Consider the following 27,642-nt stretch of genomic DNA (forward strand, 5'->3'; position numbering starts at 1 on the left):
GGGGTGGGGGTGGGGGTAAAAGGGCGGCGGCTGCGCTGCGGTCTGCTCCGCTCCGGGATGCGAGCCCCCAGAGCCCTAGGTTTCCAGACCATTCCCCTGTCCCTTACCCTGGTTAAGGGAGGCCTCTCGCCCTACAGGAGCCAGGGGCGACAGCATCCTCCTTGGTGTCCTCATCGCTTTCTTCTCCCCAGCCGTTCCGGGGAGGAGAGGGAACTCGTACACCAGACCCGGGCGGGGGTGTCCCGGGAAGAGGCTGTCAAGTCTGCAGATGAGCGCTGAGCGTCTCCGAAGGAGGCCTGGATCAGCTTTACAGGCTACCGCAGCGGGGGAATCTGGACCACCTTTCCCCTCTTCCCTTCCCCCGGCCTGGAGCCCCCTCCCCTCCCCTCTCCCGCCCTCTCCCGGAGGAGGAAGCCGGGCCAGCATTTGCCGGCGAGGCGGGTCAAGCCGGCGCCTGGCCTGGCCTAGACCCCCGCAGCCCGCTCTCCGCCTCAGGCCACGCGCCGCAGCCTCTCTCCGGTCGCGCTCCCTTCCCCCTTTCTTCCTCGTGGGTCCCGAGGCCGACCTCGGTCCTCCCTCCCCAGTACCCCTCCCCACTGCTTTTCCCTCCTCCCCTGCTCTGTGCTCCCGGCTCTGGGGCTGGCCCCGTGACGTCAAACACAGTGTGGCGTCGGCGAGACTGGCCGGCGCGGGCCATCAAAAGAGCAACGTCCTCTTTCCCAATTACCCACTGTCAGTCCGGGAACAGGGGCGGACCGGCTGGGAATTAAATGTTAAATACCCCCTACAGGCTGGCTCCATTACACCGGGCATCCAGCCGCAGCCCCCGCGCCTCTCTGCCAGCTCCACACCACCAGGAGGGGCCTTCAGGATCTTTTATTATTTGCTTTTCAAGGTGGTCGGGGCTGAGGGTTCTCCATTCCGGTGCAGCCCGAGTTCGTGCTTGTGATTTAATTAAAACGAATAATCCTCCTCCCCCCAGTTTTGTAGGTTATCAGAGAGGCGCCGCTAAACCGGAAGGCCTCCTTACAAATCTTTTCTCTTTGTCTTTTAAAATCGTTCTCAGCCTTGGAAGTTAACATTTTCGAGTCCTGGCACCGGCGGCACTTCTTTTCGGAGAGAGGCTGTCTTTATCCTTCCCCGGCTTCCAGGTCTGGGCTTGGAGCACCACAGAGCCACGCTAGGAGTTTTCCGCGTGGCTTTGCACTGAAGTCCGGGGAGCATCTCCTCGTCCTCGACTGAGGCGCGAAGAGGCGCTTTTCATTTTTTCCTCTCTGCTTCCATTCTTAATCTCGGGACTTTTTAGCAAAAAAAAAAAAAAAAAAAAAAAGTGTGTGCGTTCGTCTGTGCTCGCGTGTGGAGCGGTTTCCGGTGAATGCTAGAAACTAAATAATTAAAAGGTTTGGAGAGCTCGGTGAGCAGGAGGAGAGGCTGGCAGCTTGACTGGCCCTAGAGAAAAGTGGTCGGAGAGAAGGGAAAATCGATGTTCCTTTACTGGGCCGTCCTGATAACCCAGGGCTTAAGCGGGTTCAGGAGAAACGCTGGGTGGTGGGACTGGCGGTGGTGTTTAATTCAGGAATTTTCTTGTTTCACATCTAGGAACTTAATTCTAATTTCTAACTAACATCAGCTTTAGGAAGACAGAGACTCAAGAGAAGCTCCAAATACAAGACCGGGAGGAGCCACGTTTTTCACTATTCAGAATAAACTTTACTATTCTTTCTACAAGAATTGTGCATTAAAACAAAATATTTCTTTCTCAACAATTTAAGGCTGAATATTGATGTTTTTCCTTAACCGTGTGAAAGAAAGCCTCCAGAATCAATTTTTAGGGGCGGTCTCTTCTAGCTTCGAGTTTTGCATTTGTAGGGAATTTTATGAGATAGAAGAGTGAAGAGGGAATAATGTCTTTAGTTCCAACAGCACCCACATCAAGCTTAGTACCGTCCGTGGGAAAGTTTGCGGGAGAACCCTCACTCTCTCCTCGTACACACTGTACTGAGTGAGCAGAAGGTGGAACCTGAGTCCTTTCCCGCCTGACCCCTGAGCGCCCCGGCCTCGTTTTTGGGCCGGGATGCTGCAGGAGGCTGAGCGCCGCTAGGGGATGCAGTGGCTCAAAGGACCAGGACAGGCCGCCGAGGTTGGAGGCTGCAGGGCCCGCCAATCGCGGCCCGGCCACAACTCGGCCCGCTGATTGGCTCCTTCTCCTGCCCCGCCCCCGCCCCGCCCTTCGCGGGGCGGCTCTGAGCCCCACTCCCTCCGCCAGGAGCTCCGAGCTCTGCAGCGCGAGGCCCTGGCCCTGGGACGGTTGCGGCGTTGTGCCCGGCGGTCGGGCTGGGGTTCAGTGTATCGGACCGAGGATACACGCCGGGAGCCGGAGTAAGTAGGGAAAAGTTGGGTAACTGGCACGAAGACCCGAGTTCCGTCCAACGCATCGCACTGCAGTTGGAACTAGTTCGAGTCTTTCGCCCTCGCTCCTTTTCATCCATCGCAATTGTCACTGAAGAGCGCACATTGATTACAGATATTAGGTCTGACAAGGACAGCTGCAACAACTGCAGCATTCATTTGAGAGTTTGGTTAACGCAAAAGGCTGGGGAACATATTGTTGACAACGACCCCCAAAGTAACGCTGACATTTCAATCAAAGGCATATCCCTTCTGCGCAATTCTTTAACTCTTACTCATTTCTCTGGAGAGGCAAATCACAAAGTACTTGGGCATTAATTTTTTTTTTCTGATCAGTTCTACCTATGCGTAGCCCCAAGTCAATAAACTTCCCCAATACTGCCCAGATTGAGTTTTAAAAAGTTGCTCATTTAAAAAGTCTGAAAAAGCAAGGCTGCCTGTAAAAATTAGCTTTATGAATGGGGCAGGCTGGTTGCTCCGGCAAAGAATAATCCACCCAGTCGGAAAGAATTGGCAGGAGCTGGAGCCACATTTAAAGGGCCAGTACGCGAGTTCCCTCCTGCCCGCCCTCACCTACCCGCCCTCTCCAGCCCGCCCCGGCCCCCGCCCCCGGCCCCTGCCGCCTCGCCCACCACCCCGGGACCCCCCGCCCGGGGCCTCCCTGCGCGGCGCCCCTTTCCGGTCAGTGGAGGGGCGGGAGGAGGGGCTGGGGGTGAAGCCCTGGAGCGGGTTAGGGTTGCAGTTTCCTTGCGCTGGGGAGGCTGTCCCCTCCTCGCCAGCGCTAGGCTCCTCCCTCTCTCGCGGATGACACTAGAACCTCCTTAAGTTGCGTCGCGCCACAGCTGTCTGCGAACACTGAGCTGCCTGGCGCCGTCTTGATACTTTCAGAAAGAATGCATTCCCAGTAAAAAAAAAAAAAAAATCTGAGAGAGGGCGAGAGAGAGAGAGAGAGAGAGAGAGAGAGAGAGAGAGAGAGAGAGAGAGACAGCAACGCCAGAGAGAGAGAGAGAGAGACGGAGAGAGCGAGAGACGGAGCAAGCCACGCAATCTGACCGAGCACTTTCTGCTCTTCAGGTCGCACGCCTCCTCCTCTCTGCTCCTCGCTACCCAGGTTGGTACCGGCGACTGTTTTTTGTTGTTGTTTGTTTGATTCCCCCCGCCCTGCTGCATTTGGGGAAACTTTAAAACATTTAAAACTCCACGCTCCTCTTTTGGTGACTTTCTAGGGGCCGGAGGAAGGACCTGGGACCGGTCCCCGGGAGGGAGGGAGCTGTCGTCCTAGTTTGAAAGGCTCAGTCAGTGCCGGGCTCCCGGGAGAGCTGGACGGTGGGGGTGTCTTTGGGAGCGGTTCTCTCCCGGGTTGCACCCGGATTTTCTGAGCTCCGTAGGAGGCGCGCGCGTGTGCGCGTGTGTGTGCGTGTCCAGGGGCGCGGGCGCGGGCCAGCAGCTCGAGGGCAGGTGGTGCCACTTCATAAACTCAGGTGCCAAGGTACTTAGGAGCTCATCCAGGTCTCCCTTTCTTTCCTATGCAGGTGACTTGAGGAGGAACCCAGCCTCGGAGCGGCTGCAGAGGAGCTTCACTAGCAGAATTCCAGCTTTCCTCACCCCCTCCTCTTAACAATTTGGTCCCCCTTTATACGTCCGTACTTGTTTTTTTTTGTTTTTGTTTTTTTGGGGGGGATTTCTCTTTTCCTTCCTCTTCTCTTTGCTAAGCTACTACTCAAAAGATTTTTTGAAAGTCTCCTTTGCTCACCTTATCTTCCCACCTCCCCCATTCCTCCATTGAAAACAAACCAGTAAACGACCCCCACTCCTCCGACAGCAAGCTCACCTGCATAGCATCGAAGCCCCAAACGCCTGACCTACCAGTCCGACCGCCCTCCCTCTCCGTGCGCGGGTTCCGGGCCCGGCGAGAGGGCGCGAGCGCAGCCGGGGCCATGGAGGTGACGGCAGACCAGCCACGCTGGGTGAGCCACCACCACCCCGCGGTCCTCAACGGGCAGCACCCGGACACGCACCACCCGGGCCTCGGCCACTCCTACATGGACCCGGCGCAGTACCCCCTGCCCGAGGAAGTGGATGTACTTTTTAACATCGACGGTCAAGGCAACCACGTCCCGTCCTACTACGGAAACTCGGTGAGGGCCACTGTGCAGAGGTACCCTCCGACCCACCACGGTGAGTCCACCCCCGCTGCGCAGACCCTGCGCGGCCGCCCCTGCTGCCCAGGTCGGGAAGGAAGAGAAGGAACCAGGGGTGGGGAGACCCAGCCAAAGCCTCCTAGCGCAGTTAGTGCTTCATTTAAAAAAAAACTGGGGCCCGGAAATGGGCGAGGAAGCCGTCTCGATCGTCATGAAAGTGTGTTTTTCACAACAGTCTCTGAGGCGCCTCTGGGCGGCTGGAGTCCCCGGGGCCTGGCGCTCACCTGGCGGGCGCGGAGCTGCAGCCCAGACTCCCCCAGCGGCCTCGGGTCGGGGGCCTCGGAGGGCCCAGGCGCCGGGAGCGAGGCTCTGCCTCCGCAGCCACGGCTTCCTAGCCGGCAGCTGGCGCCGGCTTTACCCGGCTCAGACTCGGTTCTTCTAAAAGGCTTCGCTCCCCCAGGTCTTCTGCCTGTGAGCACATTTCCAGAAAGGCCCGAGAGGCGTCTTTCTTCTCATCCCTGATTTTGACCTTTCCCCATTAGGTGTCTAGGCAGGTCTGCTACCTCTGGGCTCGGACCAGTGGCATTCTGGTGCTTGAAGGGGTTTCGGTGGAAAGACGACTGTCCTAAGGTCGAGACATACGCAGTTTCCCAGATTCCCGGCTGCACAGAATTTTCCTGCGGCTTTGCTTTAGGTTGCCTCATTGCTGCTCCCGCAGTTCTGGCCTTACTCTCTCCTCCGGCCTACAGCAGTCCATTCGGCTCCCAAAGAAGGTTGAGGATCCACCGGGGTTCCTTATTACGGAGGAACGATTATAATGGCTTTGCCTTTTTTTTTCTTTTCCTTTCATCTTGAGAAGTTTGGGAGTTTTGAAATGTTAAAAAGAAACCGAGCCTTGTGCAATTAAGGGGTAAACCGACGCTACTCGGGGACATGGGTATTTTAAAAGGAGATACAGCAGCAAAGTTTCACGCTGAGAAAATGTGAGGCTCTCTTAGTCCCTCCGGACGGAACAGAGGTCTGCCCCTCGTCTCCTACTTAGAGCGGAGGTTGGCTCGGGTGACAGAGCCCCTCCGGCAGCAGGCGTCCTCCGCCCCGCGGTCACCACCAGGTTTAAACAATTGTTTCTGCGGATGGGGCGCTCTCTGCCCTTGTTCCGTGCAGATCAGCAGTTAGGTGGAAATGCGTGAACGCAGACTCAATACTATTTACTATACTACTTCCTGCATAATCTGAATCTTGACCCTTAATGTTCACAGAATTCTCCTTCCCTTCCTCTCTCCTCCCCTTCCTCTCTCTCTTAAGATTTTAGTTTCAGTATTGTTCTTAATGGTTAAAATAGAACGTCAAAAGCTGGTGCAGGTACTGGATTAAAAGATCAATGTGTGTGGACTTGAACTTGCCGTTTAAATTTCCCCCTCTCAGAGTGTATGGGCTTGTTAGGGTTATGGCTACCTTCAAACTATGTATGAGTGCAAGACACATGCACTGGAATTTTGTGTGTCAGGAGCTTGGGTAAAAACATCACACCGATGGAATCACAACTTTGAGGACATCTGGGTCTTCATTTATTTTCTCCTGTAGGATTTGGGAGGGCGAGAAAGGCATCCCAGAGTACAGCCCTGGAAACTTTCTCAGGCAGCCTGACTGCTGATTTCCCTGCAAATCCCATTTCAGGCTCTGCCAGTGATGAGCAGGCACTGAAGTGAGGTTCCGTGGAAGTGACCCTAAGAAGCCCCCCTGTTCTCTCTTCCCAGCCCTTTCCTTCCTGCTCCAGGCACCCAGACCTGGGCACTGCTGCTGGCCTCTCTGCAGGCCAGTGGATTTTGTTGAGTGCTTGTGTGACCAGGCTCAGCCCTTCAGGCCTCATCACTCACAGCCGACTCTTATCAGGTTGGCTGGGATCGTGTCTAGGATGGCAGACCCCAGGCCATTGAAGGAAGACGATAAATCAAGTCAGGTTCTAGAGAGGGATCTCAGGGGATGTGATTTAGAAAGTGTATCTGGAGAGGCCAATACGCCGAAGGGCCCTTCTTCACTCCATCGCAGCACCTCTCGGGTGTCAGACTCAGGCCCTTCATTCTGTGGGGTTTGATGGGATGTTTGTGTGGGAGAGAGGGGTGAAGTGTGTGCTGGCCAAGGTACTCAAGGCACTGCCCGGGTTGGAGGCAGCAGACCTGCGCCCAGGTCTGTGTTTGGGATTTTCCTGACAGGGAAGCTGGGGTGAAGCGGGGAATCGCAAGTGGTCTGCGGGTGTTGGGGCTGCTCTCACCAGCCTGTCTCTCTCCTGTCCTTTCTCGCAGGGAGCCAGGTGTGCCGCCCGCCGCTGCTGCACGGATCCCTTCCCTGGCTGGATGGCGGCAAAGCCCTGGGCGGCCACCACACCGCTTCGCCTTGGAACCTCAGCCCCTTCTCTAAGACGTCCATCCACCACGGCTCCCCGGGGCCCCTCTCGGTCTATCCCCCGGCCTCATCCTCCTCCTTGTCGGGGGGCCACTCCAGCCCGCACCTCTTCACCTTCCCGCCAACCCCACCAAAGGATGTCTCCCCGGACCCGTCCCTGTCCACGCCCGGCTCGGCCGGCTCGGGCCGGCAGGACGAGAAGGAGTGTATCAAGTACCAGGTGCCGCTGCCCGACAGCATGAAGCTCGAGTCGTCGCACTCACGGGGCAGCATGACCACCCTGGGAGGGGCGGCCTCATCGGCACACCACCCCATCACCACCTACCCGCCCTACGTTCCAGAATACAGCTCCGGACTCTTCCCCCCCAGCAGCCTGCTGGGGGGCTCTCCCACCGGCTTCGGGTGCAAGTCGAGGCCTAAGGCAAGATCCAGCACAGGTAGGAGCCTGCTGTCCCCTGAGGTCCCCTCTCCTTTGCCTCTTGCTTTCCCTAAATCCAGGGCAGGGAAAGGAGAGCCCAGTCTGGCCCAGCTGGGTGCTTTCCAGACCCCTCTGAGATTTGATTTCTTCCCATTCTAACAGCGAGAAGAACGAGGTGTGTCCCTCCTCCTTCAGTCTTCAGAGCAGAGGGGCAGTGGGATCTAATTAAACCCCCATGAGCTGAGGAAGGAAAGAGACAAACCCAAACACAAACCCTCCCCTGCCTGCTGGGGGACTTCTGGGTTCTGCCAGTAACCTTCACTCAGTCTCCAAGACCAAATAGAAGGCGAGGGAATAACTCTTTAGTGTTTAATGCTAAAACGAAACCTCCTGAAACCTAAACAAACACAGGTTCCTCCTCTGACCCTTCCTGGCCTCTGAGCCCCTTCGACTGTTCCTCTTGGCCCAGCTCAAACAGGGTCATTCAGTCAACAGAGGACAGCCCTTTATACAGACATGTATAAATAAAGTGTGTATATATATTTGTGCAGTGGGCGTGACCCTGCAGAAGCAGCCCACGTATTCTTTGCATGGAAAAGGGGGCTCTCATAGTAGCTTCTGGGACAGCAAGGCAGGCTCTGCCCCAGGGAAATGGCTGCATTTGTAAGTCAAAAGTAGACAGGGCCAGTTCCCCGCAGCCCAGGCAGGGGCAGGGAGGCGTCTCAGGACATGGTCCTCTACTGATCGGAAGCCAGAGGAGGTAGGAAGCACTGCAAAAGGTCTCCAGGTGTGTGTGCGCTTCCTCTGCTCACCCTGTCTCAAAAAGCACACCCTGCCTTAATAGCTCACTGCTTTTTTTTTTTTTATTGATTCTGTTGGTGCAGACACTTGCATTAACGCCTCCCACCAACCCACACAAAGTACTTTTTCTTTAAAACCGAAGTAACCCACGACCAATTTTGTTTCCAACTGAAGCGGTTGAATCAGAAAGTTTGGGATTCTCTTGAGATGAGATTTAGTTATGTTTTTGGAGATGGCTTTGTGGAGACTGTGTGTCCCCTTGGGTGGGCGTGTCCATTTCAGGGTGGGCACCTCCGCCCTGGCCCTTTCCCGCCGTCTTGCCTCTGCCCTCTCTCTCTCTATGGAGTTTCCATACACAAAGAAGTAAGGAGAGGCCACTTGTCGTCTGTGGGCGCGACGGGCGGTCTAGAAATCCAGAGCTGGCAAGACCCCGTCTAGAAAACCTGTGAGGGAGGGCTGTGGGCGCACCCAGTGACCATGGGATCGGTTTTCAGGGGTTTTTTCCAGGGTGACATTCACTGTGACTGCCTGGGCAGGACTGTCTCTATTTAGTTGATATGTTTTAGCTAATCCAATTATTTTCAGACTGCTGCACGCGACAGTTGCATTGTTTATCCCGCGCCAGGAACTTTAATAGAGTCCGGATGCGGTTAGGCTGACAGAAGAACTCAAACCTGCATGTTCAGTACATGAAAGTCGGCAGAGGGAGAGGGAGGCAGGCCGCTGGCGGAGTCGGAGAGAAAGCGACAGGGAGAGCGCCCCGGAGCGTGGCCGGGCTGCCTGGGCAGGGCCGGGGGGGGGGGGGGTGGCATGGAGTGGAGGGTTCCACGGAAATGGGGGTGCATCGGTCAGCAGAAAACCCGGGATTAGATCAAGGCGTGAGGGCTGATCGCAAAGAAGGCAGACCCGTGCATTTTGAGGTAGTGATGGGATTTTGCTTTTAAGTTCTCTTTTTTGGTAGGGCTAAAAGTTTGGGGGGAAGGTTGTGGTATTTGAGGCCGGTGTGGTGGTTGTGTGTGGGGGCAGGGACAGAGTACCTTTTCCAAAGCCTCTGGTTTCTCTGCCCTCATTTCCAGGTTTGATCGCCCCCCTCCCCCAACACACGCACCTTCCGCCCTCCGTTCAGCCTTTTACTTTCTCTAGTATCTTTCCTTGAGACTGTGAACGTGAACATTGGGGAGGGGGTGGGGGGCGTGCTGCGGTTTCTCCGAACCAGAATCAGGGTACCCATATACCTATTTTATTTTACTCTTTTGGTGGGAGAAGAAAGGAGATGATTTAAATTTGGCTTTTTACTTCCTCCTCTTATTCTTTTCTCACAGTCAAAAAAAACCCGAGGCCAGCACACCTGGGCAGCGAGGGCGCTGGTACTTTTGGGAGTGTGGGAGCAGGGAGAGGAAGTGTCTAGACCCTCTTCTGTGTAAAGAGAGTGGAAGTGGTGGGAATTCTTGAGGAGGGGATTCTCTTGGTTTTAGTGGTTGCCTTTTTTTTTTTTTAAAACCTCTTCTTTGCACTTGCCGAAGGAGGAGACAAGAGAAGAGAGGGTTGTCGCATTTTGGAGAAACGGTTGAGCTGTGGTTAGGGCACCTATTGCTTTTCTAACCAGGGCTGGCGCCTGGGATGTGTCTTTGCAAACAAAAGACAAAGCCTTTCTGCAAATGGCCACTTCCGAGCTCCCCTCCTGGGGGCATCTCACTGTGCCCTCCTCTGCTGGGAGCAGAGCCGCCAGCCACTGCTCCCTGCCCCTACCCTTCAGCCTCGGTTCAGGATTTCAGTAGGAGGCGCAGGGGTGTTTGAAAATGGCTGTTGAATGTCAAGAGGCCGCGCAGCTTTGTGGTTCTTGTCACCTAAGAGAGAGGTGTCTGTGCGAGCTGCTCACACCAGGCAGCTGGCGAGGAGCAGGAAAGAAAGCAGGAGATAGTCAGGGCCTCCATTAGGAAAATTGGTTGTTTGCTGAAGTCACAGACTAGAGGCAACAAGGAGAAAAGAAAAAAAAAAGTAAAACCCACACAAGGTAATCGCAAACTTGCCGAGTGAATCAAGACAGAAAATTGCTCTACTGAGCAGAGCCTTGCTGGGGAGGCAGCCGTTGCTAGTTCTTAAGGTCCCTCTGAAAAGGAAGCTGTCATCCTCTCCACTGCTTGACAAAGGAGAGGAAATCAGACTAATCTCACGCCCTGGGAGATCCCCCCCCCCCAACCCCAGCCCAAGGTGCTTATGAGCCGGGCATCCAGCTCTGAGCCACGGCTGCTGGGGTGAGAAGGGAACCAGAGAAACCTCACAGCCGCTCTGCCAGTGCCCAGGTAGGAAAGGGACAAAATGTCTGGGAACCTGAGAGGCCCGTGTCTTGGCAGGTTGGCGAATGGACGGCCCAGCCAGGCCAGGGCTGGATGGCATCCCTGTCACCAGAAGGGGCTTGCCCGCCTCCTGGCTCTGGCAGCCACTGGCGCCTCCTCACCTACGCCTACGTGCCCCTTCCTCCTTCCTCCTGCCTTCCCCACATCCGCCGGCCGCAGCCCACGGACTTGGACCCCAGGGAAAGGTGTCTGGATACAGTTCAGTCCAAAGCCTTTTTTGAGGACCGATGGAAGTGGCTGGGTCCCTAGAGAGTGCTTTTGGCACATCAGGACCACGTTTTTGTAGATAATCGTGGGGGTTCTTGGAGGGTCTGTGTAGACCGTGGGTTAAGAACCTTTTGAATTCGGAGCAAAAGAGGTAATAACAACATCTCTCTTAATTTCTTATTTGTTTTTTTTTTTAATAAAGTGAACAAAAACAATTTAGCACCATCATGGACTCCAAAGTGAAAGGAGGCAGAACCTTCTTTCCTTTCTCATCTAAAAGTCCTTTTCCTTCTCCAGATTTGCCCCTGGAGAAAAGCATAAGTCACAGGTATAATCCCTCCATTACCTGATTCCCTCCCCCTTGGTCTGGGGGCCCCCAAAGGCAGAACAGACCCTGGCTCCCAGGCCAGCCCTGCTCCCGCTGTGAGGAGTCAAGTTTCCTTGGTGCCCTCTTGGGTTTTCCTCACCCAGCCCAGCCCAACCCAGCCTGTCTTCCTGGTAGTTGTGAACTAGCTAGTTGATCTCTTAAAATAACCTTTAGAGGCTCATCTTTCTCTCTCCTACCACCCCACACAACCTCCCTCTCAGTACCCAGAAGAGAGCAAAACCATGTTCTTCCTCTGGCTTCCTCTGGGAAGTCCAGCGGGGTGGGGCTGCTGGCTTCTTCAGGGTTGGGACCCGGTTCCCCTTGTGGAGGAAATGCTCCTTCGAGGGTCCCACCTCAGGACAGCCAGGTGGGGAGAGCAGCCCCCAACAGAAAGACAACAGGCTCACCTAGAAACCGTCCTCCTGCAGAAGTTGAAAAGCAATCAGTAAGCAAAGTTCCCCTGTGTCCTAAGATGGTATTTTGAGGGATGCCCTTCTGGAGCTTTCCCTCTGGAGGTGGGTCTGGCTCACTCTCCTGCCCCCGAGGAGTGAACACTGCCCTAACCTGGCCTGGCCGGTTTTTGTTTATTTTTGTTTGTTTTTTTGGAGAAAGAGCAAATGCAGGCAGGCTTTGGTTAATGAGCCGACCAAGAGCTCTCCCCACCCTCTTCCCTAACTGGCCTGTTCTGATCTTATGCCCTTCACTCTGCCCCTCTCAACCCACTCTCTGTCCCTTCCCCTCCCCCACACCTCCAGATCTCCAGGTTTCTTGCCTGAAGAAGGCACTTTGGTCCTTGTCACAATGGCATGGAAAACCTTGGCCTTTTCTAGAGGAAAGAAGATAGGGAAATGAGTCGACCCTGCTGGGTCTTCATCTATTACTTGCCAGCCAGGAACATTTACAGTTTTATTGGAAATAAAATCTAAAGCCCTCACCACTGAAATCAATCAGCCAATTGATCGATCTATTCATCTGTTTACTATCTGTTTATCTATCTTGCCATTGATTCATCTTCCCTTTCTTGCCATTCTAATCTTTATTATTTAATCAATCTGTATAGACAGACCTAGTGATGAGAATGGGTCACCTTTGTTTTCCTTTGAGGGAAATGAATGGAATGTTTGCCTTTGCATATCTGGGGCTCCAGATTTTCTCAGGGAACTATTACAAGTTGAAATTTGCCTTGGTCCTTGGCATTGGGTAGGCCCAGGGCAAGGGTCTGCTGCAGTTTATTCGTGGCCACTGCCCTGTGTGTGGGTTAGGTAGGCCGTGGCTGGCCGTCCAATAACTGTTTTCAGCTTAGCAGCCACCTTCAGAGGAGATGGGGGTGGGAAAGTTCCCCAAAAGAGGGAGAAGAGAGAGAAAAGTTCTCTGTTTGACTGTCATCCCCTAATTTCGTGCACTGTCATCTTTTCTGTGGTTTATTCCTTCCATAAGTGACTTATGTGTGATCTTGTTTCCAGAAGGCAGGGAGTGTGTGAACTGCGGGGCGACCTCTACCCCACTGTGGCGACGAGATGGCACCGGGCACTACCTGTGCAATGCCTGTGGGCTCTACCACAAGATGAATGGGCAGAACCGACCGCTTATTAAACCCAAGCGAAGGCTGGTGAGTTGTCTTTGGGAAGTACTGACCCTGCACCGACTATTTGGTGTTTTTCATTTCCTCTCTCCAGGAAGGAGAGCTTTCTGCAGGAAATTAGCAGGACAGCTCAAAATCATGTCAGCTTGCTAGGGATACTATTTTTTCCTCCTTTTCTGTTTTCAAAGTAGACATGCAGAAATGCTTTCGCTTTCTTTATTTCCTCTCCATGTTTCCTAAGTCGCTTACTAAAGTTTTAAGGGGTGCTGACTTCTTGGTTACAAACCCGAAATTATTCGCTAATAGAAGGAGTGCTTTGACAGGCCCAGGACCACTGATTTGAGATGCCTCGATCATCACTGACAGACAGAGAAACTTAGTATGAGGATGAAATGTCCCGGGCACCCCCTTAGAACTTGGTCCCGGAGTGGTGGAACTGGGCTTCCAGGAAATGACCGCAGCCTCAGTGCTGCATGAGTGTCATGTGCCAGTGACTTCAGATGGATGTGGTCAGTTAACAGGGTTTCACAGGATGCCGACATTGAACTCGGTGGAGTCCTTCCCAAGCAAGGGCTTCACACAGGTAACTCCTGTGGGGAAAAGTGTGTGATTCGTGGCTTGCCTGTTCATGTCACCTGGCATCTGGTCTTAGAAGCTCTTTGAACTACTATTGCTAGGGTGCTAGCTTTTTCCTCCCTCTTTTTACTTTCTTAAACTTCTTGACCCTTAAAAATACTTGAGAAAACCTGGTACTGCCAAGTATTTATTAGGAAAACTAGCAGAAGTTCATTTGTCAGCTTTGGGACCTCGGGCCAGCTTGAATAACAAGTGTATATAACAGACAAATAAAGGCAGGCTTGGCAGATGATAACTCTGACCGCAGTCAGGAGATCAAAATGCTTTTTGTGGTGATGACGCTCACCATGCAGGGAGGGGGGAGGGGGTCTTCCCCATGCAGACTGATTGGTGAGGAAGTATCCATCAAATTCTAAGGGGGGGGTCCAAATCTTCCTGTTCTTTTTGAAGAATTATGTGTTTTTCCCCATCAGATTTTAGTGCAACTCAAGACCTTTTGCAACCTCTTCAGAAGAAGGAAACACTTTCTAGGGATGGAAGTGCCCACGTGACTAATTTTTGGCAATCCTTGGTCTCTAGGCTTTATTCTTTCTGATCTTTGCCTCTTTCTCCAACTCGCTCAATCTCCCAGTCCCCATGTACTTTGTTTTGTTTTTTTTTTTCTTTCTCTATGTGCAAAGCTAACTTCCTAGGAAAAAGCTGCCGGATATCTGAGCACTGGAGATAACTCATAAACAACAACTCAGCTTCCCTAACCTAAACGTCAAGATGTTTGAACGGATCAGAGCAAGACATGTTTGAAAAAATATGGCTGGAGGTGTTAGCACAGAATGAATATGATCACACCGCAAAAGAATGTTCTGAATCACTCAAAACCTGGCCTTCGTAAAAAAAAAAAAAAAAAAAAAGGAAAAGAGAGAAAAAAAGAAAAACCTAACAACAAAAACCTTTTTGTTAAAAATAAGTTATGGTACTATTATATAGGGTTTTTTTTTTAAGGTAGAAGTAAAGAAGGAAAAAGAGGAAGTGAAGTCTCAGAGCATGGGCAGATCGCATAGGAGACTCTACTTGCATTTTATATAATTTTGTCTTCATTCACCTTTCATACACAACCTCTAGATTCTGAGTAACAATTACTTTGAATTCTAGAGTTCATTGGCTGTCACATTTTCAGCTGTCTTTTCTGTCTTACTCATCTCTTCTGAGTGGTTTTATATTTTTAGTTCCATAGAAATTCATATGCTCCATCCCTGAGAGATGCTCAGAGCACATTCAGGATTTTTTTTAAGCCCTTTAATGCATTTGACGTGTGAGTACCCAGAACCTTTTTCTCTTTTCCTGTATTTTCTGTCCCTCCATCCCAGCTTTGTCTCTGTAGTTTGTTATTTTCCTTTCTGCACATTTGCAGATTCACTGATGACCGCCTGCCCAGCCTAACCTGTAGCTTAGCTGCTCTGTCCGACGAGTATCTAACACTGAGTAAACTCATGCAGGAAGTAGGAGAAAAGGCTGCAGGCAAGGGCCATAGAATTCTTTCCTCAGTGTCTCCGGGGTTTTCGTAGGTTTAACAACCAGCTGAGTTGCTTGTTTTATTAACGCATTTTGTATCCTGCTGGTGAACCAAACAGTACGCCTTTGAGAGGTTCCGTATACATTCACATAAAGTCTGTAGACGGGAGATGTATTCTGAGTCTGCTCCTATTTATGAAACTTGTCACTATACTGCAGAAGACACATTGTGAACCTCATCATTTGGAGCTTTAATTTTACCGGTTGGCCTCATGTGCCTTGTGTGACACATTCCAAATTGTCGGGCTGGGAAATCCGGTGCCTGAGTAGATATTAGTCTACTATATCCGGGTATTTCTTTTAAAGGAAAAAAAGCACAGGAAGATAACAATAATCACATAATAACATAATTGTCAAAATCATTAAGCACTGATTTAACGTATTATTTTCTTCCCAAGAGTACAGAAAAAACAGTTATTTAAGTCTTAAATGATCACATTTTGTAATTTAGGCGGGTGGGGTTGGAGGCAGCGCTCTTGGGCTGGATTGAAGTATTTTCACCACGGACAGACAAAAAGTAGAATCCTTTTGATTATGGTAGATAAGGGCTGTTTTAAACTCCCAGTTCCTTAGAATGCAGAAAATAAAGAATTACTACTACTACAAAAAGGGGGGGGGCTCTAGCATTTAAGCCCGTAGGACGGAGAAGTGTATCTGTGGAACGAGTTAGTGGCTTTGAAAGGAAAGGAATCAGTCTGGTGAATCGAGAATTGCCACTGAGTTTTCCATACTTGGCAGCTTCGGATCTCTGACCCAATGTTTCACTTGATAAAATATTGATGGAAATTCCTGTCCTTTTTGTCCCATGCATTTATAACCACACCAGAAGTTTTTCTGATCAAGCTAGCCGAAGTCTTTTTCTTCCTCTTGCCTTTGGTAGTTTTTCTGGCTTCAGGTGCAGGAATAATTTTGTAGTTAAAGCATTCTTTTATGTTGTCGGGGGCGGGGCCGAGGAGGTGAGCGGGATGGGTGCTAGAAGGGACCTATTTTTTTTTCCAAAAGTTTTTGAGTTTACTATTTTTTTCACAGGGTTCATATAGAGAATAATCCCCATATAAATGTGTGTCAAAAAAGTGAAAAACAAATTTCCCTTTCAAAAGAAATGTAGGCAGTGACACAATCAAATAATTAAAATTCAAGTTGAGACTGACATTTGACCTGGCACTATTGTGCTCTGTGAACGGCAAACAGAAAATACCTAATTTCCAGAAGGTGGAATGAGATGAGAGCAGGGGGAGGGGCTGCGCTCCTGTTGACGACCTAAATTCCTTCTTCTTTATAGTTTGGCTCATTAACTAAAAGCCACCTGAAGAGACAGAGGATGGCTGTCACTGTGAGTGACAAAGTCTAAAGGCGACCAAGCCTGAAAGCCTGGGCCGTGCACAGTTCGGACTGCGGCAGACTTGCTGAGGTCTTGTCCACTTCAGAAGTCCTGCCTGTGGCTCCTACATCACACGCCCCACGAGTGCAGACCCCACGCGTGCGCAGGCTCTCGCCTCTGTTAGCACTCTGTTCCCTTTCTAAGCCAGCACTTCTTGATATGGGGTCTGTGAAGTGCTTTTGATGCTTTGAGGATCGCTCCTGCTTTGCTGTTAGTAACTGCGATGTCCAGGAGCCTCGCTGAGAAGTGGTATCAGAGCAGTTGTCCTTGAAAAGCTCTTGTGGGCCTGGCGAGTGAGGCCACTGAAAGCCCGGGACCCAAACTAGTCTGCTTAATCCAAAATTGCACCCATAAAAATGAACTCTTTGGTGGACTTTGTGGGACGGGGATAGGGGGCAAATTAACTCAGACGGTGGTGTCGGCCTTCTGGTCCTCCCAAATTCTGCACAGGAGCATAGTCAGCTAAATTCTGACTGCTTGGCTACAGGCCGACTCACTCGTCCACCAATGGATTGGCTACATTTTTCTTCTCGAGGCCGCTTTTGGGGGTCTTCCTTATTTTCACATGGGCCACTGGCTAGTTTTGGTTTCTATGATAATCTTTTAAGTCTGTCTCTGTAGTTCTGAAAACACCTTTTACATACGTTTTGCTTTTCTCCCCTCCCCTCTCCCCACTCCCCAGTCGGCAGCAAGAAGGGCAGGAACGTCCTGTGCAAACTGTCAAACCACCACTACCACTCTCTGGAGAAGGAATGCCAATGGGGATCCTGTCTGCAACGCCTGCGGGCTCTACTACAAGCTGCACAATGTAAGTGTCATGGGGACCAGCCACAGCTGACTCCCTCGCTGACAAGGCCCGGTGCACAGTCTCACTCACCCTTCCCAGGTCCCCCTTCTTGACCTGCATTGCCATTCTTTGCGCCAAACAAGAGGCCAGATAATAATCAGTGCAGCAGGACCCAGGGCAGGGAACTGCTTTGCACAGTGTGGCCTTGCTGAGAGCGCACAGTTTAATGATAGGACCAGCCAGCCCTCCCGGTAGAGAACGCGGGGAACACTGTTTGCGATGCAGCCGTCCAGCATGGGTGGCGGGACTGGTCTGGGTTTTAGAGCGAAAAAATCTTTCCCTTGGAAAACAACAAAAAAGGTGACCATTTTTATAGTTTTATGTTTCCTTCTGGTTTATGCTGATGGCACAAAAGAGGAAGAGAGAGAAAGAGAAAAGTAACTAGAATTGTAATGCATGGCACATACATTCCTGAAGCAAAAAGGATGAGATTCAGCTACTGAGGGGCAAAAGTCTTGGCTTACCCTGTGCTGTGAATTTTGATTGGATTCTCTGTACAGAAGCCATGAAAGAAAATGAGAGGTTACTAGGGAACAGAAACCCTGCCTTTACTTCTATGTATGGTATTAGCACAATGAGGATTGCCTGTCTGTCACCTGGGTTTAGGTGTCATTTCTAACCTTTTAATTTGGGGACCTCCCATGTTGCCGTGTCTTCACCTTAAAAATGTCTTTCCCAGACAACTCTGGCTGACAGGCCTTGACCTCATGAGGCCTGCAGTCTGCCTGGGTCCCAAAGACAGCATTTTCATTTCCCTCTTGTTCTCACATTCTTCTTCGGCTCTGCTGGATCTTCGTAAAATCCCTTGGCCAGCTTAACTTTGGCAAAGTCTGGGGTTGAACAGGGAAAAGGCAGAGAGCTTTTTGCTCCCGGCCATTCTGGCAGTCACCCCTTCTTACCCAGGAATACCTGGGAATTGGGGAGGAAGCATTTCTGGTTACAGTTTTGAGTCACAGGGGAACTTCTTAGGGTGACCCCAGCACCCTTGTCCTTTTTTACCTTTGGGGAACGAGTTGGTGAGGTTCCCGGGGAACCTTTAGAACTCACCTCCTTGCCTTCCATGGCCCCTGTCTTGACACGGTGCCCGAGCAGAGCCGGCACCAATGGAGCTAGAGTCCTTCCTACAGTTGGTTTTTCTCTCTCAGATCCCCGGACTGTGGTCTGTCTGCATTGCTCAGCATTGAAGCTCAAGTCCTGTTTTTACTTGGGGGAATTTACTTGCTCATCACAGTGGAGATAAGCAGATTTGTGATTGAAATCTGGAAAATCTGGGGCATTAGAGTTTGTGAGCTACCTAGTCATCGGCACAACCTATAAAATTATTTTAGGGTTGTAATTCATGGTTTTCAAAGAACTTTCATGTTACTTGAGCATAATGGGACCTCGAGTAGTTCCATGAGGTAGACAGGGGAGAAGTTATTTTTATTTCCAGTTTACGTCAAGAATTATGATTTAAAGAAGCAAGCATTTGCACAAGGGAACGTGCGGGTGAAGTGGGCGAGGCAGGACCGATGTCAGAGTGGCAGCTTTCCTGTGAAGCATCGGGGCTGACGGGGGCCAGTGGGAAGTACATGCTTTCTCGGTTTAGAACGTACCCAAGTTCAATGCAGAGCAGCGGATTGTGTGTGGTCACCCATTCTTTCCCATTTCCATAAAAGTATGGGAATTATGGTAGATCAGGCAGCCGTAAATTTCTTTGATTCCTTAGCCGCCGTGAGATGGGATCTCAGTTTGTGTCCAGTCTAGGAAAAATATTTCTGAAGGATAGGAAGTTCTTATCAAATCGCAGAAAAGACTGGGAACCCTCCTTCCAGCTTATTCTCTGCTGTTCTTCATCAGCTCTGACTTCGTGGCTGGGCTCCAGTGGGAGAGAAGCTTGCTCATCAGCAAGAGTGGTTTTTCTGTCTTCTCTGGTTTAGTAAGAATTCACAAAAAGGCTGTTTATGTATATTTAACAATAAGAGATAGTAATCTATTAGCGTTCTCTGTGTTTTTGGCTCTGCCCATTGAGACACTTGTGTATGTATATGCCATAAGTTAGCTGCTTTCTGCTTATCTGGGTGTTTAGATAACTACCTATCTCAGTATCAGTGTATCTCGGTGGTGTTGGGACTAGTTATCTGGGTCCAGGTGGCTATCTGTGTAACTAGATATTATATTTAGATACCTGCCTGTGCGTATCTAGATACCCCGGTAAAGAGCTGTGTGTCTAGACATTATCTGGGGGAAGATTTGATGTGACAGTAGATTCCTATCACCTATGTAGGCAGCACCTTCACCTTGATTATAACTTTGAAGAAGGAACCCAGAGATGTTTTTTTGGCAACGACCTTTTAGCTCCTCTGCTATCACTCACGTTGCTTTCCTGGCACCAGGGGGGCGAAGCTCAGGGCGAGTTCTGTCTCCTTCCTCGGGGACCTCTCCCAGCTCAGCTCCAGGAGGCTGTGTGCTTGTGGCTCCCAGAAGTACAGCTGGCAGCTTGTCCCTCCCTGCTGCTGGAGTTCTTTCTTCCTTAACTGCCATTTGCTTGCTTTTGAGCAGACAGGTAGACCCTGGAATCATGAGAACCTTCTTCTTTTTTTCCACCCTTGAGGGCCATGGAGGAAGAGGACACTTTTTCCCCCAAAAGCCAGGAATGACCTAGACCCTGACATTTGCTCTGGGAGTTGCTTTGGCATATTTCTCTGGATACATGGGCAAATACATGGTGTGTTAGTGGGACAGATGACTGCTGTTGCTGTCAGTTGGATTCTGACTTTTGGTAGAGATTGGTCTCTGCGACTTGGTCATGTTCCCTCTTCGGGGGAGGATTCACCTCACCCTCCGAAGCAAATGTATTTTGAAAACACAACAGATGAGTCTTACGAAGAAGAGAGGTGTGCTATGCTGTCTCAGAGGCTGAAGAGGTTTTCCAAGTAGGCTTTTGCCTCTGTCTCTTGAGTTCATTCCTGGCCTTTGATTTTTAGGATGAGTTTACGTCCACGCTAGCACAGTACTTTGCACCCCTAAGTGGTTATTAAATACTTCTTGGTTGGTGGTTTAGCCGTGTGTCTAGTTTTAAGCACTTAGTCAGACTAGGTAGAGACTAGAATTCTCAGTCATTGCTGTTGCTGTGACGTGGGCAGGAGGTGACCTTTTGGAAACACGTGTTGTACTAAAATATGACCCCAGAACATACAAATTCCTGAGGAAGACTGGACGGCACCTGTCACTGTGAAAAGGCCAGGTAGAACAGAGGCAGTCACAGTTTACTTTGAATTGGGGTGCAGTCCTGGTTTCTCAAGGAAGGTAGGGACTTACACACTTGAGACAGGTTGCTCTGGCAGTGCCTTTCAAGTCCTGACACAGACTTCAGACGAGTAGACAAAATGTTATTTCCCCTGGAAGATTCCTCAATTACCTCCATTCTCAGGAAATATTCTAAGGAGATTCTAGTGGAGTAAGACAAGTTATTGTACTTTAGGGAAGTATGATCATATTGGGTGGGTCTCTAGGATGTGGTCCTTGGGATCACAGAGGTCCCTGAGGCGGATTTCTCCCTGAACGACTGATTTGGATGAACATAATTAGTAACTTCTGCTTGGAACACCTTTCCTACGGTCTCTCAGTTTCTGAAACCAATAGAGGCTGACAGAACTGTGCCACAGACCTAGCTTGCGGGACTCTGGGTTCCCGGGAAGGAGGAAGGAAGGAGTGGGAGGAAGGGGTCCCCCAAAAGCAGATCCCTGGCTGGGGCAGTCAGAGGAACCCATGTTGGGGTATGGAAGCCTGCACCATTTCAGAGCCAGCAAAAAAGTAAAAAAAAAAAAAATTGATCTTTGTTTAGATTAACAGACCCCTGACTATGAAGAAGGAAGGCATCCAGACCAGAAACCGAAAAATGTCTAGCAAATCCAAAAAGTGCAAAAAGGTGCACGACACGCTGGAGGACTTCCCCAAGAGCAGCTCCTTCAACCCTGCTGCCCTCTCCAGACACATGTCCTCCCTCAGCCACATTTCACCCTTCAGCCACTCCAGCCACATGCTGACCACTCCGACGCCGATGCACCCGCCGTCCAGCCTCTCCTTTGGACCTCACCACCCTTCCAGTATGGTCACCGCCATGGGTTAGAGTCTCTGCTCGATGTGTAAAGGTCTCCAGGCGAGAGTCCCTCCGGCCCCTTCTACGTGCATTTTTGCAGGAGCATATCATGAAATCGAGAACTGATGGATATCTGGTTTTTGAAGGCAGAAGGCAAAATGATGTTTGCTACTTTTGCTGAGGAGCTCACTGTGGTGTCTGCATTCCCAATCACTGAATCTGGATCCCATTTGTGAATAAGCCATTCAGACTCATATTCCCTATTTAACAGGGTCTCTCTAGTGCTGTGAAAAAAAAATTGCCGAACATTGCATATAACTTATATTGTAAGAAATACTGTACATTTGAAGAAGACTTGATTGCATCTGGGTAGCTGTAAGGAAGGCATAAAGGATGCCAAGAATTTTAAGGAAGATGGGGGAAATCAAGGTTGGAAATGAAGAAGAAACTAGATCTGATGTCCAAATGGACAAACTGCCTTTCACTGGCCACAGGTGTTTGATGCATTAAAAAAAGAGAAAAAAAAAGAAAAAAGAACAAAAAAAAAGTTGTAGGCGAATCATTTGTTCAAAGCTGTGGGCCTCTGCTTAGGAAATTCTACGAGTTTGGGCAATTGGTGTTAACACTCACATTTTGCCGCCGAGGGTTTCAGATAGCCTTTTCCAGGCCTACATGCTGCGTGATCAAGTCCCTGTAATTGTTGTTTGTATGTATAATTCAAAGCACCAAAATAAGAAAAGATGTAGATTTATTTCATCATATTATACAGACTGAATCGTTGTACAAATTTATTTACTGCTAGTGTTAAGCTCCGCTTTTTTTTTGTTTGTTTAATGTTTTCCTTCTCTCTCCATTTTTGGTTGAATAAACTAGATGACATTCAGTTGACCTAAGGTGATTGTGCTCCGGAGGGCTTCTTTCCCTTTTTGCTTTCTGATGATATTTATTAACTAGCTTCTAAGGGTACAGCAGCATCTGTCGTTCACTCCCCCCGCAGTCTGTGCTATGAGGGTAGCAGTGTATGAGCTACCACCTGCATGTCAGCACCTTAGGCCGGACAGACCTGGTCCTGGGAGCAGCCTGGCTGATTGTTAGCTCTGTTGTGTTCTGTGTTAGTGATCCACTGCCTTTAATCTGTTGGAATAATAATATCAAATAATAATAAAGTGAAAATATAAAAAAAAAAAACAACCAGTAACATCGTATCAAAGTGGTGGCCATGCTCTTCTAGAACCTGGTAGCTCTAGCTAATTTAAGAAAAAAGGAGTTTAACAAGAAACAACACCCGAATATGCAAACTCCAGATCGTCCACACTGATTCCTTTGGGAACCTGGGCCTCTTCGGAGCCCTGCATGTAGCCCGGAGGAGTTTATTCTGGGGTGGGAGTGACTTCCGTGGCCCCTTAGTGAGCTGCAGCTTCCTCTTCCCTGTGCACCTCGAGTAAACGAGCTCGTAGGAGATACGGGAAGGTGTCCTCTGAGATTCCCAGGCGGACTGCAGCTGAGGGGTCCCTCGAGGTTCTCTGCAAGACGTTAAGGAGCTGGGCTGGCTCTTGAGTTCATTTCTGTTTTTGCTTTCCTGCTGTCGAATAATGCCATCATGGAGAGTTTATTGGAATTATTGGAATGTTCGCGAAACACAGAATAACCATTTTGTAACTTACGCTGTATAGTTTCCTTTTCCTCTGTTGACCAAATGTGTAACTATGGCACACATTTAAAAAATCTGTTAATCACCTTTCTGCTTTCTTAGCAAATATTTTAAACCTAAAGCTAAATGTTGAAATAAAGGAGTCGAGAATCACTGAGATGCAAATGGAGGTCTTACTGGGTCCTAATTAATGATCTACAATTTGGATGTTTTCAGTTACTTTCAAGGCACCAAAGTAAATCACCACATATTGCCATTTTAAACTTGGGTAGGGGTTTTTTCCCCCCTAGAGAGGGGAAGGGAGGGAGAAAGAGAGGGAGAGAAACATAAACGTGTGGTTGCCTCTCACATGTCCCCCACTGGGGACCCAGCGCAACCCAGGCACGTGCCCTGACTGGGAGTTGATCCGGTGACCCTCTGGTTCACAGGCCAGCACTCAGTCCACTGAGCCACACCAGCCCGGCAAACTTGGGAGATTTTAAGGTATGGTTCCAGTGTCTCAGGATTCGCCACCTCTCCTCTTCATGAACAGATCTGAGTTAATTAATGCCCTTTCACCTTAAGAACAGGGAGTTCAAATTCTTGACATTCTTAGGGTGGGAGAAGGCAGGATGAGGGTGCACAGAAAAATCCCAAACTCTACTCTAGCTCCATTTGTTTTAGGTACTGCAGTGATAGCGTATTTGAGCTCACTGCTTCTTCAGAGAAATGTCATTTTATCATTCTGTATATTGATTTGACGCTCCAAGATAGTCCCTCCCTGAAGATATGAAAGATTTGAAAAATACATATGATAGCAACGATTCAGTTGCTTCTTTAGAAGCTTCTATGCATTCCTGGTTTGAATGATTTTGTTCTTTTTCTTCTTTTTCATTTAAATATCAGACACCATAGAAGAGCAGGTTCTAGAGAGGGTTTCACCTAGAAAAACAGAATGAGCTTGTAGATCTAAAATATTGTTTAAATATTTTTAGTAAATTTTACCCCTAATCAATTTTCAATGTCTTGCCTCCCTTTTGAAATAGTTGCATTAGCTCATCCATAGATTACCTGACAAATACGTGTACAAATTCGGATGATTTCTCTAAAACATAAAAAAAAAACATAATAGAAAAAATATACTATATAGTTACTGAACTGCATTGCCATTTGTGAACAACTTATATGTCTAGCAGTGAAACTTCGTGAAGAAGTCTGAATTTAAGCACTCTATGTGTTCCACAAGTCCCTAGCCAGTGTCTAGGTTGAAGTCCATTTAAAACCACTTTTTGTCCTTTAAGCAGTTCAGGAAATAAAGAAACCAAGACTGCAGTGTCTCATTCTTACTTTGTGACATTTATATGTTATTCCCCTTAAAAAAAAAAGTGCCTGTGCTGTGGTGAGGTTCCCAGTTGGGCCTCTGGGTCGGTCGCCAGGCAGACAGCCAGCGACAGAAGTGGAGACACCCAGAGCTTGTCTTCTGAGAGAGTGTCTGTTTTCTGAACCTTTTCTGGGTTTTAACAATTATTTAAAAAGCTGACTCCTCATCACAGGACTTCATTTTAGTATGTTCTGAATCTGGGACTCTGGGACGGGAGCAGACTCTCCCCAGATACTGCATGTCTGACCGGAGTTTGGTTCAACACCTGTTCACAAAATTAAGACACCCGAACTCAAATGCCATCCACTCCCGGCCTCCGATACCCCCCTCCCAAGTGAGTTGTCTCATTTACATTTCAAAGCCTCGGAAGCATTATTGCCCCTGGTTCTCTTTTGTTCCATCTCCCTGTCCTCAACCCCAAATCCAGGCCTGAGTCTAGAACCGTTTCTGCCATCATTATTGACCCCTTTTGTCGATAAATTCTCTTCAATTTCCAAGCTAAGGAGAGATGTAGATTTTTTTTAATTAAAAAGGAAGAAACAAAAGGCCAAAAGAAAACTTTAGAATGGTGGCACCTTATATTGCAGGTTTATCCACAGAACTCACATTTTCACTCCTCTTCAAAATAGCTGAGCAATGCACCAACTCCCATGCTTTCAAATGAAACAAACTTCTGCAAAACATTTCCATCTTTGGTTTTTCCCTCTAGCTCAAATGGTGTGAATACACCCTCAGGGTAAACTTGTCCCCACCTTTTGCAAAGGGTCCAGGAAAGGGAAAACCCCCGAATTCAGAGATACTCATTGTTCTTTTGAAGATGATGATGATGATGATGGTCCCAGTAGTCTGGAACTGGGCTTTGGGTCCTGGCTGTGCCGCTAGTGAACAGAATGATCTGACACCATTTGTTTGATTTCTCTGGGAGTCAGCTCTTTATCTGTATAATTAGATGCGACCTCAAGACCCATGTGAGAAGTACCACAATGCTATTAAATTATGATTACTATTATTATCATCAACTGTTTTAGAACATTCTTTATTAGAAAAGGCATCCTCACACCCCTGTCAGAATTTTGACCTGCGTATTTAAAAAACCCAGAGTGATGGTAGTTCTTACGATTCCGGAAAGGGCCGGGTGCTCCCACTCCCCTCTGTAAAACACAAATTCACTTGCATTTTGTGATTGTCCACCCAGGCTTTGGGTTCCCTGCTCTTTCTGAGATGTGTCCAGGCCCCTCTTGAGCAGAACATAGAAGACCTGCTTGTCCTGCTGATGTTGGCAGCGTGGTTCACATTTCACTCTCCATTGTGTAAAGAAATTCTGCCTGAATGGCTAACAGGCTAGTGGAAGGGAAAGCCAGAACCGGCTGTCTTTTTCCTTGTGAGCCCCTCCCTGGTTCTCTCTGGAGAAGGGGATTGACGGAGGAAGCAGATTAAGCTTCTTCCCCAAAGCTGCTCCTTTTAGGGTACTCCATGTGGACTTGGCTACATCCAGGCCTTTCCTCACTTGCCCTTGAGCTTCTTTGCAGGGGATCTCGGTACATTAGCCACATTGTTTAGGGTGCGTTTTTACAATCCCCTGTCATGTCTGTGTGCACAGTCTGGCAGGCTGGCATTGGAGTGGGGATTTGGAGAGCAGGCCCACTCCCCCTGGCCGTCCCTGGCCTGCCCTCCCCAGTCTGCCCCCGCTGAACAACAGGCATGCATTATTATAAAGCACTGCTCTGCTCTGTGGTCCCAGCAAAAGCCCAAGGATGTGCAAACATCTGGAGAAGAGTTTGTCTTCTAAGGAAGCCATTTGGGGCCTAGCTTGAGCAATTTAGGCAGGTAGTGTGCAGACAGGCAAGGCAGTCTGCCTCCAGAACTGCGTTCTAACGGGGTGAATCCGTCTGAAGCGGGTCCCACTGCCGATAGATTGGTTGATGTCTGCATGATGCCCTATACTGCCAGGTATATCAGCGACCAAGAAATCCACCAGCGGGGGATTTTTTATTTATTTGGCCGGAGGGCATAACAAACTGCTAGGAAATGAAAGGTTTTTTTTTTTTAATAATAAAATTGGGTAATACTTATTGACCAAACTTGTAAAGTAACCCCCTCACACACTAAAAAAAAATTTTTTTTAAGAAGCAGAAGAAACTGAGCATTTTTTCCCTTGTCGTTGACTTGACCATGTGCAGTCTGGCTTTCCAAAGGGCTGATCGGGAATGCCTCCTGAATCCGACGGCCCTGGAGGGAGGGCTTGGAGGGGTGGTGCTTGGTGGAGCGTTTGCTTTTGGGCGGTCATTTAGACTCTTTTTCCTGAGCTAGAGGAGGCCATTAAATAAAATGTCAAAGGGGGTCTTGTAAAAGGCGGTCGCCCTCTCCTTCTTGAAGAGGCGGGAAGCTCACCTCCGTTGTTGGGACTGCCTCTCACCCCCGTGCGGGGCTGGCTGGCTCTTCTGCATGAGCACAGACACCAGGCAGCTGCCAACACGCAGCTTGATTTAGCTACAGCCCCACCCACGGAAACTTCGGGGTCCACACTGAAGCTGCCCGGGCTACCCCTCCCCTGATGCCCCAATGATACTAAGTCCGAAATTCTCTTCTAAGTTCTCCTCTGCTGGGGGCCCCCATTCCCGTGGGAGGCCCTGAGCAGGTCTGTGTTTTATAAACTGACACTCGGTGCACGAAGCCATCCTGTTCTTCACTTTGAGCATCTTCAGGGCTCCCTTGCTTGGGCAGAGCCGCTTGAGGTGCCTTTAACTTTTTTTGCTTTGGTGTTGTCATTTTTTGACAGAAATTTGGAACACTTCACAGATTTGTGTGTCATCCTTGCACACGGGGCTATGGTCATCTCCCTGTATCGTTCCAGTTTTAGTGCGTGTGCGGCTGACGTGAGCCTGCCTGGGTGCCTTTCAGCAAGCTGGGCCTTCTGCAGAGAATTCCACATTTCTTAGCAGTCAAGTGATCCGATTCACTCTTCTGGAAAGTACAGGACTCCTAACAACTGCTGGGGGCCTCCTAGAAGGGCTGGGGGACAGGTCATCTGTTCATCTTGACCCTTGGGGCTCATTTAGGCTGGACAATGAGAGGAATCAGACTGAAAGAAATGGGTTAGGAGCTGTCGCACGATACACATAGGCTACCAAACAAAGCTCCCAACCTATGAGACCACTGAGGAAGGACAGTTAAGCTTCCTGTTGAGCGTGTCCTGTGTGGAGGGCAAATTGATTTTCTCACTCGATTCCCTGAAAAGCCCAGTCAAACGGGAAGTTTATTATTCTCGTTTTATGGATAAGAAAATTATGGGGTAGAGAAGGCAAGGGACTTGCCCAAAGTCACACACTGGTGGCTGGATTTGCTAGGACTTGGACTCGGTGAAGTCTCTTCTTTCCATCCTCACATCTCTGTCTCCTCTTTGGTCAAAAAATAGTCATCATCCTTCCCCCAGAGAAAGATACGATTTAGAGATAAGAGTAAAGGAAAGGATCCCCTTCCTTCCCTCTCTGG

The 27,642-nt window shown here is 49.5% G+C and overlaps 1 protein-coding gene and 1 non-coding gene across 7 annotated transcripts in view; one reads left to right on the top strand and one right to left on the bottom strand.

The window, feature by feature from the left end:
• Positions 1 to 22,032, top strand: part of GATA3 (GATA binding protein 3) — a 28,000-nt gene extending 5,968 nt beyond the window's left edge. For 3 of the 6 annotated variants that reach the window (XM_037150381.2, XM_037150385.2, XM_037150384.2), the window contains exons 2-6: positions 3,942 to 4,587; positions 6,854 to 7,390; positions 12,567 to 12,712; positions 16,894 to 17,019; positions 20,885 to 22,032. In XM_037150381.2, coding sequence (XP_037006276.1) covers positions 4,347 to 4,587; positions 6,854 to 7,390; positions 12,567 to 12,712; positions 16,894 to 17,019; positions 20,885 to 21,169 — 1,335 coding nt within the window. In that variant the 5' untranslated portion in view covers positions 3,942 to 4,346 and the 3' untranslated portion in view covers positions 21,170 to 22,032. Of the gene's footprint in view, positions 1 to 2,287; positions 2,380 to 3,227; positions 3,521 to 3,941; positions 4,588 to 6,853; positions 7,391 to 12,566; positions 12,713 to 16,893; positions 17,020 to 20,884 lie in introns of those variants that run through there. The other 3 variants (XM_037150383.2, XM_037150380.2, XM_037150387.2) reach the window with 3 other exon arrangements.
• Positions 22,033 to 26,927: 4,895 nt separating this feature from the next.
• Positions 26,928 to 27,032, bottom strand: LOC119052977 (U6 spliceosomal RNA). The gene has a single exon (XR_005083217.2). It is a non-coding gene; the product is annotated as a U6 spliceosomal RNA (small nuclear RNA).
• Between the last annotated feature and the right edge of the window lie 610 nt (positions 27,033 to 27,642).

Source organism: Artibeus jamaicensis, unplaced genomic scaffold, assembly GCF_021234435.1.
Source record: "Artibeus jamaicensis isolate MK-2021 breed Jamaican fruit bat unplaced genomic scaffold, CSHL_Jam_final contig_426, whole genome shotgun sequence".
Taxonomy (NCBI): domain Eukaryota; kingdom Metazoa; phylum Chordata; class Mammalia; order Chiroptera; family Phyllostomidae; genus Artibeus; species Artibeus jamaicensis.